At 38.3% G+C, this 12,240-nt stretch overlaps 1 protein-coding gene across 1 annotated transcript in view; it reads left to right on the forward strand.

The window, feature by feature from the left end:
* The first annotated feature begins 224 nt into the window (after positions 1 to 224).
* BTAF1 (B-TFIID TATA-box binding protein associated factor 1) overlaps positions 225 to 12,240 on the forward strand; it is an 85,188-nt gene continuing 73,172 nt past the window's right edge. The window contains exon 1 of the mRNA XM_043925220.1: positions 225 to 537. Coding sequence (XP_043781155.1) covers positions 524 to 537 — 14 coding nt within the window. The 5' untranslated portion in view covers positions 225 to 523. The remainder of the gene's footprint in view (positions 538 to 12,240) is intronic.

The raw sequence follows: 12,240 nt of genomic DNA on the forward strand, positions 1-12,240 counted from the left end.
AGTAAAGGTTTTGAACTCTGAGAGTCTCGGCTAGATCGACCTTTTTCCTTCTGTAAAATTTAAGTCCTTGAAGACTAACGACCCCCCCGGAAGTGCACAAACAGTCCTTTTGGCAGCTGGTGCCGCCAGGCCGCATCAGCCCGTACTCCTTCGGCTCAGCAGCAGAGCGGAGCACCTCGCGGTGAGCTGACGTCACTTCCGGCGCGCTGACGCTCAGTCCGGCGTGCCGACGCCTGCGTCAGCAAAGAGCGGGGCTGGGGGCACCCGGTTTGAAGTCGTGCGGGTCGGAGCACTGCCGCCTCCGCCGCTGTCTGAGACCCCCTGCTCCCCGGCCGCGGCGGGGAAGAGCTCGGATAGGCGGCAGGGCAGATGCCCTCGGGCCCGCGCCGGGACGTTCCGCGCCGCATCGGCCGCTCCCCTGTGCTCCGCGGCCTGGGCCTGCGCCGCTCAGCTCCCTGGAAACTAGCGCCTCGGCTGCGCGGCTCGTCGCTCGCGGGGAGCTCCGAACCGCCGGCGTCCGGCCATGGCGGTCTCCAGGTGGGTCTAATTCCTCCAGAGCGAACAGGAGGTTCCCATTGTCACTGGGCTCGGGCGCCTTCCTGCCTAGACTCCGCAGTTCTCCCCTCAGTCTGCGGGGCTTTGGACTGGGGTTACTCCACGTCAGTCAGTTCAGGAATGCCTTTTTCTTGCTGAATAGACCGTTTGGCACGTTAGAGCTAGTTTTTCTCTTTCCTCACCATGTTTCTCTTCTCTGGTTTCTCTTCCCTCTTTCAGTTCTAGGAGAATCTTTTCTCTTTCTTAGTATTCTAAGGCCGACCCCTAATCTCCATTTCACGGGAAAACTTGGTAGTAACTGACGAAGTCGGGGAGACTTTGAGTTAGTTATCTAAGTGACCTTCTAATTATGTTAAAATTTGTGTTTACGGCTTTAGGGATATGTTCTTTCCTGAATACTTTTTTCTTACATTATAGTATGGTTCTTCGTTTCGTTTGGCAGTACACAAACAGTCGTCAGCTTTGTAATCTTTAGCAAATTATTTTATTAGTATCATCTTCTTTAACCAAGGCGTGAAAGTTGTATCACGAATCTTAAATTATTTTAAAGTGATGGCCCCTCGATAGGAAAGTATGGGAAACTATAGGGAGACCAGCAAGACATTTCTTTGTATAGGTAGCAGGAAAGTCGTCTTTTTCTCCAATATGAGAGACTGGGTGGGGAGTACATTTTGTCAGAGCCTTGACGTTAGTGGACATTTATATGCGTAAGTAGGGGATAGCCCCTCTGATAGCAGACAGAAGGGTTCACCACGTTTGTTAGAAATGGGTCCTTCTACCATATAGACTGAAAGGGAAAAATGATGACAGTTCAGAAAACATAGTTTTTGTTCATTTTTCAGAGTTAATTGAACAGATTCCTATTTTGCAAGCAAAAGGATAGCCCATACTTCACAGATTCCCTAGATAACTGATGAAAAAGTGTGTGGGAGAAACCCAGTAGAGTTGAGTGTGAGGGATTGCAAGGTACCTGCAGTAGGGGGCATCTAATTTTTATTTCATAGATTGATTCCATTCAGTGTGAGGAAATTCTTATCTTGTGATGTGTATTCTCTATAAAATAGAGAAAAAAATGAAAGTTTAAAGAGCACCTAATCTGCTTGACTAATGCAAATGTATTTACAGAAGTTTAGGGCACCTACATTTCTTAATGAATGAGTTTTCAAAGCAGCTGCTTTTTGTTCTTGACATTGGATTTCAAAAGGTGGTGCTTTTTTTTTCTGTAGATCTTTTTTATTTAGCTTGCCAAAATTCTGTTAAATTCTACTTTAAAGAGAAAACTTGTCATGGTTTTATAAAAGAACTAGTCCTGGGCTTATTTTGATAATATAATAGGTTCATGGAAAACACTTTTGAGACACTTTATGATTTGGGGATACTACAAGTCCTTGACTTTTTCATATGAGGATTCACTCTGAATAACAGAGTTTAATTTTAAACTGACCTCCTCCATGCACTGAGCACACGTTTATGAACTAAATTTCCTTTCTCTTCTTGGTGTGAAATACAGACTCACTTAGGCTTCCCTCGTGGCTCAGACAGTAAAGAATCCACTTACAATGCGGGAGACCTGGGTTTGATCCCTGGGTTGGGAAGATCCCCTGGAAGAGGGCATGGCAATGCACTCCAGTTTTCTTGTCTGCAGAATCCCCATGGATTAGAGGTGCTTGGCAGACTACTCCATGGGTCGCAAAGAGTCTGACATGAATAACCACATACACATACATACAGACTCATTTTAATATTTTATTGTAGAACAGGTTGAAAATGGTTGAAGAGATAAAAATCATTTGCGAGAATCAAATCTAAAATATTTTTTGCACTGTTTGTATCAGTGTGTGACTGAAAAATGGTAATGTTTTTATAACCTTTAAATATTTCCAATAGGAGGGAAATGTTAAGTTCAGATCGCCAGATCCAGAGATCCAGGAATAATATTTGACTTAGTCCTCCCTTCCTTTCCCCCAGTCTAGCCAGTCCCCAGATCCAATCTTGTCAGTTCTACCTTTCTAACCTTTCTCTGGCCAATCTTTTCTTTCCAGGCTATTTATCACAGTCCTACTCCATACCACCATCATCTCTAATCCAAGACACCTGTCACCGCAGCCATTCTGCTCTTCCTGCCTCCATTGGTGTCTCTTTCTAATTTATTCTTTGCTTCACTTATATTATTGTTTGCTAATGTTAATTTTAATGTAGCCTTCTTTTTTTTTTTCCTGTTAAAACTTTTTAGTTTTCTGTTGCCTTAAGATAAAGGACAAATTTTGTAACAAACACATCTTACCAGATCATTTGTGATCTGGTTCCTGCTTTACCTTTTTAAGCTTAATCTTGTCAAGTTGTTTGAGTCTGTCTCTTCTTAATTCTGAATCTTTGTTCTTTTTCACCTCCTAGTCTCTAGAACATTAATTCCTACCTTCTCCTCCTACCCCCAACCTTAGTTTTTAGATCTAAACCCTAAGCCTATACATGTGTCACTTTGTTTGGTAAGCCTTCTCTGGTATTACTTCATCTCAGCTGGTGAGATTTTGTCTTGCCAGTCATATTTATCATACTTTGTGATTGTTTAATTGTTCGCTTTCTTGCTTGAGTTAACATCAACTCTGTAAGAGAAGTGAATGTCTTTGCTCTTTCTTTCCCGAGTGCCTTTTCTCATAGGTGCTCAATATACTTTTTAAAAAATGGGTGATTGTTTTCTTGTTTAATTCCTGTCATGATTTTTCTGTAACTTTTGTAGAGTATTTCTGGTGTTTTTCAGTAAGTGCTTCTGAGTTTTACAAATTTCCCTAAGAGAGAAAAGCTTTCATTATAGGTTTGAATATTGACCAGAATTATAATTTAAAAAACGATAAATATCATCAGAACTAGTTTTATAAATTTATAGTCTAGTACAGTTCTGTGATAGCATGGTCTTTTATAATGCAAATTGGATATAATTTAATTCTGCATTTTGTGTAATCAAAATTTTTAGACCCCACTTAGTTTTTTTTTAATTATTATTTTTGGCTGCATTGGATCTGCGTTGCTGCAAGCAGCCTTTCTCTAGTTGTGGTGTGCAGGCTTCTTATTGCAGTGGCTTCTCTTGTTGCGGCCCACGTGCTTAGATGGCTCCAAGGCATCTGGAATCTTCCCAGACCCAAGATGGAACTCCTGTCCTCAGTATTGGCAGTCAGATTCTTAACCGCTGGACCACCAGGAAGTCCCACACTTAGCCTTTATAAGGCTTAGTTTTAATGTAGTACTTTGAATTATAAGAATGTAGCAAATGGTAAAATGTATGGTCAACTCTTGATCCCCTATGGGTGAGTTAAATCTTGCTACAACCCCCCAAAAAAAATCCCACAAATCTTTGTGACTCTAAAATTGCAAATACAATGATAGCATTTGAAGTTCTCCATAAAATGCAGTGAAATACTACTAAAAATGTGTGACTCCTTTAGACCCCTAGTAAGAGTATACACATGTGAGAGGACATGTTGCCCTTAATAAGTGAATGCTGGAAAGTCAGCCACACTCACTAGCTACTTGACTTGCTCTTATAACGTCAACTAAGCAAAAAAACCCCAAATTAGTATATATTACAGGCTTTCAGTGTTGTTTGCAAGCAATTTAAATAATAATTATTAAATCTTTGAATACTATGTTGTTTTGTAAGACTCTTTCCCTCTATCATCTGTCACTAATTGGAGTTGAGCCACCAACAGTAAAGGTAATGTTAGAGGGATTGTTAAAAGTTTAGTTCATTACAGGTGGTGGGTGAATCTGTAACAATGTTGGATTCCATAGCTTAATACAGATTTTTTTAAAAGATTGTTTTTGATACCTTTGCCTGTTTATACCACAGTTGGTTGTTGTTATGCATCAATTAGCTATCATGAATTTAGTTTTTCCTTGATCATATAGAGAGAATGTAAAAATATAATTTAGAGAATTTTCCATCAGTGATCTCTGCTATAAAGGTCATGTCTAAAATATGTAGACAGTAATTATGACTTGACTGTTTTAGAAGCTATACCTTAAGTCTGTGACACACATCTTTGCAGTTTAAAAATGATGCTGTGTTCAGAAAAGATTCTGAACATACCCTCTTATGGAAGAAACAAATTGCTACATGTGAGCAGAACTTTGCTCTGTTGTGTTAATTCTCTCTCAATACTGCTGATGCTTCAGAGAAACATTGTTTCAGTGACCTATTCTGCACAGTAAAGGGAAGCTTCTTGATGTGGGGGTCCTTGCTCTTGACAGGGAAAATCCTAATACATTTACCTGTAGGAGAATACACCTGTAGGAGAGCACAAGTGTTTTTTGTTTGCTAGGCCTATTCCTCCATTATTACTAATTTCTATCCATTATAAGATTGAGAGAAGACACTGTTGTAAATTGTAATATATTAAATATTTTGTACTTTAAAAATGGGGACCAAAAGCTATGAAAGGTAGAGGAGGTGTTATATAAGTGTATCCATTTTAATCCCTTTGATTAAATTCCTCCCTGTTTCTTTAGTCTGTTTCTCAAAGTACTATACACCTAACAGAATTCACCATTTTAACCATTTTAAAATGTACACTTTGAAATGAAGTTTTAATCCACTACACATTTTTTTCCCCTGAAAAATCTAGATTTTTGTGTTTAAGATAAAGTCATACAAGGGGCAGAGGTTAGGGGGAAAAAAGTGTCCTGAAGGAAATAGTGCACCTTGGCTGTCCTTTTCAGCACTCATTTAACAAGTATTTACAGAGTGCTTTCTGTGTTCCAGGTGCTGGAGATACCGCAGAGAATAAAAATGAATTTCCCATTCTCATGGAGTTCCTGTTCTCGGGGGGTGTGGGGAGAATATAAATATCTGGCACACACCTGCCCTTGCATCTGGCTTTGGTGTTGTTTCACATCTTCATATTTGTTCTGTGTTCTCTGTGGTATTTCAAATTAATCTACTTTCTTGTAGCATTAACATAGTTTCAAATAACCCACAGTAGGAACTTAAAGGCATACATTTTAAAACATCAGTCTAGGCAATTTCTTTTGACCATAACTTCCTTGCTTAATGACGTTGTGTAGGACTAAGCACAGTGTTGATACCGGATATTTATGTTCTTATTCCCTAAGTAACACAGAAAAGAAAAGCCTCACATAGTAAATGTAAAAAATGCATGACAAAATGGACAAACTTGACTGATCATTCCCTTTTAGTTACAATTACAAAGCCATCTCTGACATACTCTGTCAGTTGACCTTGCATAATTTTTTTAGAGTAGTTAAATTTATTCTGAGAATACTGAGATTGGAAATAGATTGCGAAAGTTATATCTTAAACACTTTCTTTTTCCATCCTCAGATAGTGGAAATGCAATATATATTTGTTTATTGATGTTGAAGTAGTAGTCTAGGACATTTTTATAGTTTAGCATGCATATTATTCCTTTTTATATTCTTACTTTTTTAATTATGATAGCACAAACAGCTGAAGAGAAGTTAAATTACAGCCAGTTTTTTAAAACCACATTTTCTATTTTAATTTGAAGTAGCATTAATTTTCAATATTGTATTAGTTTCAAGGATATAACATAGCAATTCAATATTTTATATATATCACTTAAAGTTATAATAAAATAATGGCTGTCTTTCCCTGTGCAGTACAATGCATCCTTGTTGCTTATTTGTTTTATATATAGTAGTTTGTGTCTGTTAATCTCACACTCCTATCTTCTCATTCCCCTCTTCCCTCTAGGCAGTCTTTAGAGCAGTTTTCTGAAATCACAGGTTCATAAAATAAACATGGATCATGTCTTTTATAGTTATTTCTCTGAATTAAAATCCAATTGAAAATGGGCCAGATTATCATCATCAATAGATTCATAACCAGTTGTTGTTCAGTCACTCAGTCATGTCCGATTCTTTGTGACCCCATGGACTGCACCATGCCAGGCTTCCCTGTCCTTCACCATCTCCCTGAGCTTGCTCAAACTTATGTCCATTGCATCAGTGATGCCATCCAACCATCTCATCCTGTTTCATCCTCTTCTCCTCCTGCCTTCAATCTTTCTCAGCATCAGGGTGTTTTCTGGTGAATCGGCTCTTTGCATCAGGTGGCCAAAGTATTGGAGCTTCAGCTTCAACGTCAGTCCTTCCAATGAATATTCAGGACTGATTTTCTTTAGGATTGACTGGTTTGGTCTTGCAGTCCAAGGGACTCTCAAGAGTCTTCTCCAACACTACAATTCAGAATTATCAATTCTTTGGTGCTCAGCCTTCTTTAGGGTCTAACTCTCACATCCATACATGACTACTGGAAGAACCATAGCTTTGACTATACAGACTTGTTGCAAAATGATGTCTCTGCTTTTTAATACACTGTCTAGGTTTGTCATAGATTTTCTTCCAAGGAGCAAGCATCTTTTAATTTCATGGCTGCAGTTGCCATCTGCAGTGATTTTGGAGCCCAAGAAAATAAAGTGTGTAACTGTTTCCATTGTTTCCCCATCTATTTGCCATGAAATGATGGGACCGGATGCCATGATTGTTGTTTTTTTAATGTAATCAGTGGATACTGTCAAATATAATTGCACCATGTTTTATTTATTCTACAGTCTTTGGTATCTTCTGTTCAGCTTGACATCTATTACCTCTTTCTCCTCCATATGTCTGTCCTTTGGAGAATGAAGAGTAGCATTTTTTACTATTAGCTGTTATGCAACATAAGCTTTAGCCAAAAGAAGTATTGTGATAAGTACTGTATTCCCTCAATCAGCCCTTCTTTTAACTTTCTTTTTCTTTTGATCACCTGGCTTCCTTCAGACTTGTCCCTCATCAAGGGCCCCGTCTGCCCTCCAGCATAATGCTGGCTCTGTGTCATGTCCTCTCTCCCTCTCCCCTGCCTGTTCATCACACCAGCCTTTCCCATTGTGTCCTGACCCTGTGCTCACCCGCTTGCCTCAGAGCTGGCTATCCTGGTGTAACAGGCCAGATTGCCCTCTTGTGAGATCCTGTCTGCTCATCCCTTTGTTGTTCCTCTTGTGTGGCATCTAGTCTGTTATCCTGGAGAGAAGAATGAAAAACTCCAAAAGGGGCTTTGAGTCAGGAGCACCAAAGAAGCATCCTTGTGTCCCCATTCTTGTATTCAGGGAATCAAATCGCACTATCAAAAGGTGGGAGAGGTGAGAATAGGTCTGGAATTGGATGAGAGGATGAGCTGATGTACCCTCAGGGCAGGTGACCTGTGAGGGAGCAGAGGTGACATGACGTGGCATTGGGGTATCAGGCTTTGCAGAAAGCAGAGGCAGGAGGAACTGTGCGGTTGTGAGGCAAATTCAGCATTAAGTTAGAGGAGTAGAAGGTCTTTGGGCAGGACTGTTTCTGCAGAGGACTAAAGGAAAGTTGAGGAAGGGTAGAAATTATTGAAGGAATACAGTGCCTACCGCCCAGTCGTTTTCAGCTTGCTCTTTGCAGCAGCCATAACTGCCTTGATGTTCAGATTGCTAAAGTACTGCTGTACTCATCTTTTTACTTACTGAAACATTGCTTTAGCATCACTTCTGTTATTTTTATAACTTGTTTTTGTGTAGTATAGCTGTAACAGATTAAAGATATTTCTCAAAGGAAGCAAAAAAAATATATAGTACTCTCTTTGTTTAAAAATGGTGCTTCAACCTATGAATTTTTCTTTATCTATAATTTTAATTACAACCAGGTACTCAACAAATATTTGAATTCTGTGCAAAGACACTTTGCACAGTATTGTGGGGGACAAAAAGAATCATTGAAGAAGGTGAAGCCTCATAAGCATAGGACAACATGTGACAGATTAATGTAAAGACACAAAAAATGTATAATAAATTCCAAAATGGTTATGCAAAATGAGAATCCCTGTGGATTTTAGAAGAGGATGTAATTATGTAGTAGTCCATGAGATGGTGTCAAGGAGGTAAAGAACTTGAACTGAATCTGAATGGGTGGGAGTGAGCTGAAGAATTGGACCAAGAGAAGACATTCCAAGTAGAAGAAACAGTGTTGACAAAATTGTGGAAATCAAAATGGCCCTTGTTTGGGAGATACTTTCTTGTTTTTGATTACTACCTGGTAGGTAAGAGTGAGCCATTGAAAGTTTTATAATAAAGTTTGATCACAGGGTGTTCTAGGAAGTAAACTTAGCAGTGAGATCTTATTAGTATGGAGTTTTGCTCATCAGGCAGTTGAAAGTTTGCATTTGAGCTCCCAGATGGGCTAGATTTGGGGATTATTTGTTCTGTGTTATAGTTTAAACAAATTACAGTTTCCTGCAGGAGAAACTGATGAGAGATGAACAGCCAAGGATTGAATTTGGGAGAATATTCTTATTAAGCATGTTAAGAATAGGGAAACCATGGAAAGAATTAAGAGATCAGAGAAGAACAGGGTAATAGAATGTTTTGAAAACTTAGGAAGGAATGTATTTTAAGAATGGGGTACGTACTGAAATCAGATGTCACAGAAGAATCATGAAAATTGGATTTACAAAAAACAAAGCTATTGGTTTTAGAGCTTAGAATTTCATTGGTGACCTTCAGATGTGCTATTTCAGTAGTAGAGAAAGATAGAAACTTGATTTATGGGGATTAAAATGTATGTGGTGAGAAGGTAAAAGAAGTGATTTTAAACACTTGTTCAAGATGCTTGGCAGCAAAAAGAGTGTTCTGGAAGATGGAGGTCAAGCAGTTTATCTTATTAAAGACAGAAGATTTATATTTATATTTAAAGACAGAAGAGAGTAGATTAATAAGGCAGTGATGTAAGATATTAGAGAAAGGATAGTTGAATGAGGGTAGAAGATGGTATGAAGAAAATGGCGAGACATTATGCAAGTCTTGAAGAGAAATAACGACTGTCTTTTCATCTGTAATTGAAAGGATGAGTGTAAAGACCTTTGAAAGGTAATAAGTGAGGTGAGATAGTTTGTATTCTAATAACCTAGGGATCTACTCAGTCCATTCATTTTTAAGGAATAGGTAATGGCAATTGGGACTTGAGGAAAGTGGAAATGATTGGGGGGAAACTTGGAAAACTCAATTTTAACTATTTATACATGGACTTACAAACAGGTTAGTATTGTCACTTCCTTAGAGTGTTCATTTTGCAGCCAGCTTTGCTTTTCATCACAAAAGCAGGAACTCCATCACTGAAAAGGAGTTATGAAGTATTGGGCTGGTTAAAAAGTTTGGGTTTTTCTGTAAGATGTTACAGAAAAACTCAAACAAAATTTTTGGCCAATCCAATAGTTGAAATCTATCCAGAGGTTCAGTCTAAGGAACTTTGCATCAGATAAATCAAAGATATGACAAACATGGTATTTAAGGGGGAAAAAAAACTATAAACAATTGCAGTGATGTGAAGGTATGAAATATGACTAAATCTAGTTTTACCCTATAAAAGAAGAGGTTAAATGAAGTTAAGTGAGTTTCTTCTCTAAGCCTTCTAACAAGTGACAAAAGTAATACTTTTAAAGATCGCCTAACTTCCAGTCTAGTTGTTCTACCATTTTGTAACTTTTCCTCTAGGAAGGTCCTGGATTTATGTAAACTGTATACATACAGTTTATGTTATAAAGAATACATGCATCATATACAGATATAAGTCCATTGTTGTATAAATATGACCTAAGACATAATTTTTATAATAAAACATTTAATTTTTGATAATTTTGTTTGCCATAGAATATAGATTTAAAATGAATATTTATTTGCCTTGATAGAAAATTGTTCATAGATATTACATTTTCTTTTTGCAAATTTCTTTTCATTGAGTAGAGGCATTCAGAATTAGTCCTGGCAATAGGCATATATTTGTTGTGAAGTTTCAGAGACAGTTTCAGTAACTTTAACATTACAATCAGTTATAAAGATGAAAATACATCAAAGAGCATTCTTAGAGTTATGTATGGGATGTATGAGGGAGGTCATTTTAATGGGAAAAGGATTTGGGATCTGACTTAGTGTTAGAATTTTATGAAAACCACTGTCAGAAGATTTTTTTCCTCCCCTTTGTCCCATTATCTCTGAGTCATTCTTCACCAAATCCTGTAGCAAAGCCTGAAGAGTAAATGAATGAAGGCAAGTATTTAGGCAGCCTTGGATAGATAAAGAGAAATATTATGTCAAAAGGTAGGGTGTGTCTATGCACAGTGTTTTTTCAGAATTAATTTCTTTATAATCACTGTGTGCCATTCAGTATATAGGAAGCCAAAATTGTGTTGTATTACTCTCTTTTTCTTTATGTCACTGGCTTTAATTACCTCATATTTTGTTTAAATACCCTTAACTGTATATACCCTTAACTGTAAAATTTGAACCTTGCCTCTTAGTGTTTTGAGTCAGTTGAAAAGTTTTCATGATACCCTTAGCCTTCTTGAGTGAAAAAAGCCTATTTTAATTGCATATATGTGAAAGTTGCTCAGTCATGTCTGACTCTTTGTGACCCCATGGACTATACACTCCATGGAATTCTCCAGGCCAAAATACTGGAGTGGGTAGCCTTTCCCTTCTCCAGGGGATCTTCCCAACCCAGGGATCGAACTCAGGTCTTGTGCACTGCAGGCAGATTCTTTACCAGCTGAGCCCCAAGGGAAGCCCAGTTGTGTATATATATGTGTATGTGTGTGTGTATTTTTTTTTTTTTACTAGTTACAATGATTTTGTGTTTATTAGTAACTGGCTAGTTTGATAAATACTGCCCCCTCCAAAGGGCTTCCCATGTGGCTCAGTGGTAGAGAATCTGCCTGCCAATGTAGGAAAAGATGTGAGTTCAATACCTGGGTTGGGAAGATCCCCTGGAGAAGGAAAAGACCACTCCAGAATTCTTGCTGGGAAATCCCATGGACTGAGGAACCCAGCAGGTCTATGGTCCATAGGGTTATAAAAGAGTCAGACTCAATGACTAAACAGCAGCAACCCCCTCCAAAAGAAGAAAAGACCCTGCTTATTTCATGTGACCCCTTATAGCTTTATATTTTGTTATAAAGGGATTTTAGAGCTTTGCTTTCTAATTTTTTAGTTCTTTGTAAAAGAAAAATAATCCCAGAAGTAAAAGATGAGCCTGTTTGCAGTTTCTTAATACTTAATAGTCATGCTTAACTTTGGGACCTTGGTTGTTTTCTCTTCCTCATTAGATGAGATGTAAAGGTTTGTTCTCGAAATCTCCCCTCATATAGGATTGGGGCACAATTAATATCACCTTGCCCCTTTTCATCCTTCATCTTGTATAAATACCCGTTTATTCTGTATATGAGACTGCCTTCCTTTCTTTACCTGTGGTATCCATTTGCCTTATTGAACCTGATTAATACTGTGGTGGAAGGGCTAGACCTATGACACATGGACAGCTGATAGTAGTTACTGGTTTCTTTCTCTTTTTCAAATCTTAGGATTTTCCTGTATCCCAGAAACAAAGTGACACAGTTTTCCATTTCCCCCCACTTATTCCAGGTGTAAGACATTGTGATTTTATTCCAAACTACCTATTGGATACGTGTCAGAACTTGGATTTGAATCGTGGTGCTGTGGCTCTGGCCCATAATGGTGTTTGTCTTTTACAAACTGTTTCCTCAGAGATCTTATTGCCATTCTGTCACTTCTATACAAATGACTCGTGTATCTATATACCTTTCGTCTCAACTTTCTTCTGAACATCAGATTTCTGTTTCAGCTGTTCTTTTTG

Source organism: Cervus elaphus, chromosome 15 (genome assembly GCF_910594005.1).
Source record: "Cervus elaphus chromosome 15, mCerEla1.1, whole genome shotgun sequence".
In the NCBI taxonomy this organism is placed as follows: Eukaryota; Metazoa; Chordata; class Mammalia; order Artiodactyla; family Cervidae; genus Cervus; species Cervus elaphus.